At 33.3% G+C, this 8,773-nt stretch overlaps 1 protein-coding gene across 1 annotated transcript; it reads left to right on the top strand.

Annotated features, from left to right (window-relative positions):
- Window positions 1–662: 662 nt before the first annotated feature.
- On the top strand, window positions 663–2,228 carry LOC115231241 (sushi, von Willebrand factor type A, EGF and pentraxin domain-containing protein 1-like). The gene has a single exon (XM_029801305.2). It carries the CDS (start codon window positions 717–719, stop codon window positions 2,112–2,114), a length of 1,398 nt encoding a protein of 465 aa, XP_029657165.2. The 5' UTR covers window positions 663–716; the 3' UTR covers window positions 2,115–2,228.
- The last annotated feature ends 6,545 nt before the right edge of the window (window positions 2,229–8,773 follow it).

Below are 8,773 nucleotides of genomic sequence, written 5' to 3'. Positions count from 1 at the left end.
TTTCTTAAACAACAGAAAAATAGAGTACAGGACAAATAACACAAGGAAAATTCCCCTTCGTGTTTATGTTTTCGTTTCTCATTGTGTTAGACGTTTTTTTTTTTGGTGTCCTGTACCCATATATGCATGTATATATACATGTAGAGGTGGGTACGTACATATATATATATATATATATATATGCATATGTTCTATTTATTAATATATTATATGACGGAACGCACGCATCCATTTCTAAGTAAGATTGTTCTTCTATATATATATATATATATATATATATATATATACACACACACGCTGAGGATGTAGTATGAAGACACGTAACCAGGCAATGTATATACTTCTATATGTATATACTTTGTGAAAACGAAATACGCACACACACACACACACACACACACACACACACCACACACACATATACATATAATGCACTTATATATGTTTATATATATGTATGTGCGTGTATGTGTGTCAAGCAAAAGCCCCACCTACTTACATTTTTTTCATATACACTATTCCCGTTCTAATTAACTATGTCTCAATTTTAAAATAAGACAGAACAAAATTATTTATTGCTGACTGGAGGAAAAGAGGGTTAAGGAGAGTATAAAAGACTCCCCAAGAAGACATTAGAATTAAAGTGAACAAGCGACTACACTTTAAACACTACAAGTCCTTTTCATGACAGACAAAAGTATATAAAAACTGAGAGAATGGTATCCAATACATTTTATTTCCTATTCTTTATCTTATTCACAGTGAAGAGTGAAAATAATACAGTTGCAAATGTTATGAAAAAGATTGTGTCGGAATACAGTAATTCGACGTCAACCTGCAACAACTTTGCTCCGTGGTTTTTTGAACAAATGATAAAGCTCCTAAACTGCGGTCCTTTGCCGAAATTAAACAGCAGTCGAATTCAATATACTTTGAAATGGGAAGAGGAAAAAATACACCTGCAACAAAAGTGCAACCGCAATTTTGAAGCAAGTGTAGAGAATACAGCCGATATTATTTGTTGGAATGGTAAATGGATGTATGAAGATAAAAGATGTAAGTTAATAACTTGCCCTACTTTTCCTAAACCTGCACACAGTTTCATGATAAATATTGCATACACATATAACTCTGTTATTCACTTTTACTGCCTTTCTGATTATATTTTGCGAGGAAACAATTCAATACGTTGTCAAGAAAATAAACAGTGGTCGTCTCTACCACCAATCTGTGAAATTGTTAAATGTCTCCCACCGCATCCACCCAAACATGGCAAGGTAAACAATACAAATGAAGTTAAAGTTAACGAAACAATTCATTTCAGTTGCTTAAAACCTTATAGTCTGAAAGGTGAATATGTATTAACTTGTCTTCAAGACGGTAGCTGGAATTTTCCGACACCTGTTTGCACTTTGAAATGTGTTGTACCTGAAATTGCTGGCAGAGTTGTGACTATTTCTGAAGGTAGAATTTTAAAACCAAGAACCTTAATCAATCAAGGAGAGAAAGTGTTATATTCGTGCAAACGATCCTTCATTCCTGTCGCATTTGGAGTCGTTCAATGCTTTTCAGGTAAATGGTATCCAAACATACAGTGCAGAAAATCGTGTAAAATTGAGAAACGAAACGGATTGAATTTTATTTTGTCACATAATTTTTCAGTTATTGAATATAGCTGTTCTGCTGAAGAAACGTTGTTGGGAGATTCTAAAAGAACATGTTTAGAGAATGGAACGTGGAGTGGAAAACTTCCACGGTGTGTAAAGAACTGTCAATTGTTATACAAGTCTAACATACATAGCTACCGAAATTCAGACACTTTGCAATATCTTCCATTTGGCAGCACAGTCTTAGAAACCACGAACGTTACTTATTCGTGTGAACTTCCTAGTATGAATAACTCCAACGATAGTGTGATATGTCAAAATGGTGTATTGACCCCCAAACCACGCTGTTCATATAGAGATATTCAGCTGATAGATTACAAAGTCAGTTTTACCGATGGATTGGAAAATTATTATGTTTGTGAAACAAAATACACTTGCAAATTTTTTGGTTACAGACAGAATCATGCTATTGGGATAGTTGTAGGTATTATCGATGTGTCAAAATAGGCTTTAACAATGCAACATCAGAAATATATATTGATGCAGAGGTTGATACTTGTTGTACTTTGAGGTGTGAGGATGATTAATATCAAACTCTTTTTTACTTGTACTTTAAATTTATGCTTACGTTTTTGCATGCAATAAAACGTATTCCATCGCATAACATTCAGTTATGACAACGTAATGGAATCCATTGAATTTACTCATATCTGCTGGTTTCTGACATTTATCATGAAATAAATAATTGGATACAATCGTGTAATTTTAACGCTTTTCAATCTTTAACAAAATTTTCATTGTTTCTATTTTTGCTTGTATCTTACTATTTTATGCATCACATCGAACATAGTTTATTGCATTTTCGAGTCACTCGATGTTTGCTTTTAAGTAGACTATTTTGGTGGATCTGGATTAGTTTTCAATGAACTGTTCGTTACGAATTTATGTAATATTTGAGGGTGCTCAGCTGTAGTGAAGCGGAAGCATGTTTGTGTTTGTTTTGTAGTGCAAAAACGTACAGTTATTCAATAACCTTTTGTGTTAAAAGTGTTGTGTAGAGCCAGATTTATGTTTATCATATCTATAGTAAATAGTATTATACATCATCAGAACCATAGTTCCACTACTCGCCTTCCTGTCAAATGTACTAATCAGGAAATTAGTAGAAATCACTAATAGCTTAAATTTGTGTTCGCTGCGGCTTTCAAGTATTACGGGGGTCTTTGATACTAATTCCTATTTATCATGCCTGAGGAGGGTATGTTTTCACCGAAAGTATTTGGGCTTGCATTGACAATTCCAAGATTAGTGTAGCGTAATTCATAAGATGTATTTTGTATTTGCTATTAACAGGGTGAGACACAGTTCTATGAAATTCAACTGTGTTGGGTACTGCGTGGCACCTTGGGCAAGTGTCTTCTACTATAGCCTCGGTCGACCAAAGCCTTGTGAGTGGATTTGGTAGACGGAAACTGAAAGAAGCCTGTCGTATATGTATATATATATATATATATAATATAAATATATATATATATATATATATATATATATATTATATATATATATATATATGCGTGTGTATGTTGTGTGTCTGTGTTTGTCCCTCTAGTATTGCTTGACAACCGATGCTGGTGTGTTTGTGTCCCCGTTACTTAGCGGTTCGGCAAAAGAGACCGATAGAATAAGTACTGGGCTTACAAAAAGAATAAGTCCCGGGGTCGAGTTGCTCGATTAAAGGCGGTGCTCCAGCATGGCCACAGTCAAATGGCCGAAACAAGTAAAAGAGTAAAGAGTAATGCATATGTGTTCTCTTTGTTATCTAATTAAAGGCATACCAGTGAAAACGACGAGTTCTCCTCTTGTTATTTACATCCATTTTCTTCTCATACATACATACATACAACAATATATCTATCTATCTATCTATCTATCTATCTATCTATCTATCTATCTATCTATCTATCTATCTATCTATCTATCTATCTATCTATCTATCTATTGTCTAGTGAATGTTTTAAAAAAAGATGGGTGAATGTAGCAAGGATGGCACGTATGAATGACGAAGCCACCTTGACTATGATTCTATGAACCGTAAAAATTAATACAGAGAGTTGCTCATTTGCAAAAAAAAAGAAATATAACATGTGACTTCATTGACCGAGGTTGCCGTGGTCTTTTCCGTAGGCTTTTCCTTCCACGGGTAAACCTCACCTGTCCTCCCCTTTACACTTCATATTGACATTTCTGTGATTACGATCCCTATTGATCAACATTTTTTTCCTCACCCCTTTTCTTTTTTTCTCTCTCCCCCCCTTTTTTGTCCTCTTTCTTTCCTTTTACGATCCCTTTTGATCGAAAACCAACCCCCTTTTTTACCCCCAAAAGAAAAGCTCTACCTTGTAATTTGTTCTGTCTATGTGCAGCCCTGTGTGGCTAATAAAGCAACATATCTATTTATCTATCCATCCATCCATCCATCCATCCATCCATCCATCCATCCATCTATCTATCTATCTATCTATCTATCTATCTATCTATCTATCTATCTATCTATCTATAGTAGAAACAGAAAAGAGGAATTTCGATTATCCCCACGTGGTGAGTTGTAATGTATATAAGAAATTAAAAAGGAAAATACGCACACTTACATAGTTTTAATATAATTTTTAATATATCAACCGGTCTCGCAATCGCTATTCATGATATCATGTTTTACTTATTTGAATATATATTTTTTCTTAAGAAGAAATTCTGTCCATGTTGTGTGTGATGAAATTCACGAGTGAATGACTTCACAAGTAGATAAATAAAGGGAGGTAATTGGTTGTCGTTATTATTGTTATTGTTGTCGGTAAGGAAGATAACTGTTCAGCTTTCGGTAATGGGTGGGGAGGATTATATATGTGTACAGACAGAGACAAGTTTAAAAAACCTTGTTTTGCAGGGGATTTATGTACAGTGATGTAATCGTGAATTGAAATATGTAAAAAGATAAAAGTTGGTTATGCGTGCATATTAAGACGTGTTTACTATTTTTCAATGAAAAAAGTTTCTTTATTTAAACGTTCTAGTTGAGAGATTGCGTCTTTGCACTGGTAGAAAGGGAAGCCTGTGAAATTTGGTTTGATGTTACCTGCACATTTTTCTATATGTTCACTGAGAAGAATTTGTCTGTATTAGGGGAAACGGATTTGCTCTTTATGTAGAGTGGTTCTCTTTCTCAAGGTCATACTCGTTTGTCCAATATAGTGGTGTCCGCAACCCGAGCAGGTTATTACATAAATTAGGTTCTCAGAGGCCCAAGTGAAACTAATTTTAATTGTAAATCTCTGTCCTTGTTGGAAAAGGAAATCCGAACCTTCAAGCAGGTTGGGGCAGGTTCCACAGTTTGGGCGTCCACATTTTTCAACCGTTGGTTTTGTGGTTGTTTTGTAGTGTTTTGTGTCTAATTGTTTGGCACGTTTAATTCCCTCGTCGATAAGTGAGGGTGGATATTGTCTTTCAATAAGTGTTGTTTTGAGGTCTTGAAGACGAAGGTCCCGAGTTGTTCTATCAGACACTATTGTGCAGATCCTTTTTGCTAAATTGAAAGGGATGTTTATTTTGATGTGTTTCGGGTGGCATGAGTTAAAGAGAAGATATCAATATCTTCTCTTTAACAATATCTTCCAATTTGTTTTTAATAAAATGGAGATTATGATTAAAAAAAACCATGCCTGTTTCATTATTTGATTTTTTTCATTTTTAGAATTTGTTTTGTTTTTATTTGACTTTTATTTGAAAGATTTTCCTGTTTTATGTACTAAACAAGTAAGGTTGTGTTTGACCAAAGAAAAAACAAAATTATCGTAAATTTTGATACTTTAATTTTATTGTCACCTCCTCTAATTTCGGTAAGTTTTTTATTTTTGACTATTTTTTGGAAACGTTTCCTAAATTCACTCCTTTAAAGATATTTAGACGTGAAAGATTATGATTATGCAATAACAGAATTTTTACAAATTCAATTGTTTCATGGGATTCGGTACGTTTTAAAACATACCAGCTCACAAATATATGCACGTGCGCGTGTAGATACACAGATAATAAATAAATAAATAAATAAATAAATAATTATATATATATACATATATATATATATATATATATATATATAGGGTGATCCCCAAAACAAAACAGAGCCCACAAATCTTTGAATAAAACTGAATAAAACGACGCAAAGGGATAGATCGAGATGAAAAGTGGTTTCAGCTAAATGGAGCCACCCCCACGCATCAAATGACTCCCTAGTCTGGTTGAGAGAGCGATTTCAAGAGAGACTGATCAGCAGGAAGTATGACGTTCAGTGGGCACCGCATTCACCAGACTTGAACCCCCTCCCCAGATCTTTATCTGTTGGGGTATCTCAAGGATAATGTTTACCAGAACAACCTTGAAACGATTAGTGAACTGAAGGCAGCAATCACACCAGAAATCAGGGAAATCCCCAAAGAGGGATGTGTTCGAGTAATTGACAGTTTTGCGTGACGTATGCAAGTGTTTGCGCGGCGTATGCCATTTGGAGCATATTTTGAAAAGAACATGACTTTTATGCAAAGTGAATGATCGTACACAAACCAAAGTTTAAGTCCAGCAAATTTCAAGAAATTTGCTGGACCTTTGTAGGATTTAAAAAAATTTTTCTGGGTCGTTTTTTTGGGGAGGTCACCTTGTATGTATGTATGTATGTATGTATGTATGTATGTATGTATGTATGTATGTATGTATGTATGAGTATATATATATATATAACTTTCTTGGAAATGGATGCGTAGCGTTGAATCAAATAATAATATAAATAATATATATATGCATATATGGGCACTCATATTGTCGTTGAATGCTCGAAATGAGGAGTAGATAGACAGCAGACGATTGATGAATGGTTGTTCTCTGTGTTACTTGCCCTGCTTTCCATTTCTCTCTCTTTGTTTGCGTATTTAACTCATTTGTTACAGTACTCCATGTTGTATACACAGTTGGCGACGTCCTGTACACATATATGCCCATATATATTATTCATATCATATATATATATACGTATATATACTATATTATCATATATATGTATACGTATATATATTATTATATCATATATTATATATATATATATATATATATTATATATATATATATATATATGTATATATGAATTTTAAGTAATATAGTATTATTACCGTTATTTACAGTAATAATAGGAAGGCTAGCAAGTTCACACCTTTACAGGTACAATATAAAGTAATTTAAGATTTGGTCAGGTATGTAGTACCACTTGCAATAATCAGAGCCAATGCTAAAAAAACCTCCATAAAAATTACGATAAAGATACACACGAGCAATGCAATGAGCATTTTAATTACTTTATATTGTGCCTGTAAAGGTGTGAACTTGCTAGCCACCTTATTATTACTGTAAATAACGTTAATAATACTACTTTATTAAAATTTTTCTTGTTTACAATAGTTTCTTTTAAACTTTTAAAGTTAGGAACGCACACGAGCTGACGTAATGAATAATTTAGAAATAGATGTTAAATGCTGTTTTCAACTGATAGTCGCAAAGCAGTTTTGTCATGCAAAGCGTGAAATCAATTCGTATTGAAATATGAATTACTTATCCATGTATTCGAAGCAACGGTAAGGAGGTGTCAACATTTCAGATGATGCGTCGGTCAGACACAGCACCGACTGCTGCAAAAGAGAGTATATCCACTGAAACCTTTTCGGTGCGTTCAAAAATCACATAACCCTCGCGGGTTAGGGCCTGAAATAATTCAAACAGACACATAGCATGTTGCTTAGTCGAATTAGCCCATCATTTAATCCACAAATGTTTTGTTGTCAATGCTGCACTTTCCCATATCACCTATTTCAACATAACTGTAATAAATTATATACAAATTATGCCATTTTAATCCCGAGCAACGCCGGGTATCTGAGCTAGTATTATTATTATATGATTGAACACCACGCATCCTCTTCTATCTATCTATCTATCTATCTATCTATCTATCTATCATCATCTATCTATCTATCTATCTATCTATCTATCTATCTATCTATCTATATATATATATATATATTTAGGGTGAATACTTGATAAATGTAAGCACCTGTATATGCCAGCTAGTGGCATAAGTGATAGGATATATGTATCAAATGAAATAAATGAAAAACAGGACGCAAAGGATTTTGCGGTACATATGTTTCGCGTTTATAGAACAACTTATTCTTACATCAATGCATAATTGATATAATAGATAGATCAAAAACCTTCTTCAGCCGCATACAATTGCTACACCAAAGACTTTATATATATATATACTCGCTGAGAATGACGTATGAAGACACGTAACCATGCAATGTATATACTCGTATACGCGTTTACTTTGGAACAGCTAAACATATAAACGCTTATACATAGATTTTGACATACTAAAGAATTGTTAAAGGATAAAGTGAAAAAATATAATTAATCTTTTACGATTCCGATTAATCTGTCAAGTCCAAGGCTTATTTATTCAGATTCTTCTAAATTAACCGTGCATCATTTCATAATTTCCAGATTTTGAAGATGATATATATATATATATATATATAATTTATTTTTGAAATGACGTTTTGGAATAAGTGAGAGAAGCTGTATCGGTTCAGTTTAAACATGAAGCAGTTAAAATATTTCGACCTGATAATGCTACTGTGTGAAAGGAAATAGATAGATAAATAGGTAGCTAGATAGGTAGATAGATAGATCGATAGAGAAAAGTAAGAAAATAAGGATTCTATATACCCATATAGGCCCGTATAGATACATATGCATGAGAAAGTGATTATATAGATATATATAAACAGTACACATAAGCGTGCTTATATGGCAACATAAAATGTTATTATGTATGAGAGAATATATATATACATATATATATATATATAAACGTGTATATATGGATATAGAAAAGGGAGAGTATATGACGGGCTTCTTGCAGTTTCCGTCCACCAAATCCATTCTGAAAGCAATCTTTTCCCTTTGAATGGCAGATGAGAAATTAATCTTTTGTAACTAAACACTTTAAAACTTCGGACACTAGTAGAATGTGTCATATAAAACAACTTTTACTCTTAGCATTT

Source organism: Octopus sinensis, unplaced genomic scaffold (genome assembly GCF_006345805.1).
Source record: "Octopus sinensis unplaced genomic scaffold, ASM634580v1 Contig17935, whole genome shotgun sequence".
In the NCBI taxonomy this organism is placed as follows: Eukaryota; Metazoa; Mollusca; class Cephalopoda; order Octopoda; family Octopodidae; genus Octopus; species Octopus sinensis.
Note: the sequence above shows the minus strand (reverse complement) of the source record. Positions and strands in the feature narration are given on the sequence as shown.

Bases quoted from the DNA above. Each gene is read 5' to 3' on its own strand.
- LOC115231241 (XM_029801305.2), top strand. From the start codon at position 717: ATGGTATCCAATACATTTTATTTCCTATTCTTTATCTTATTCACAGTG.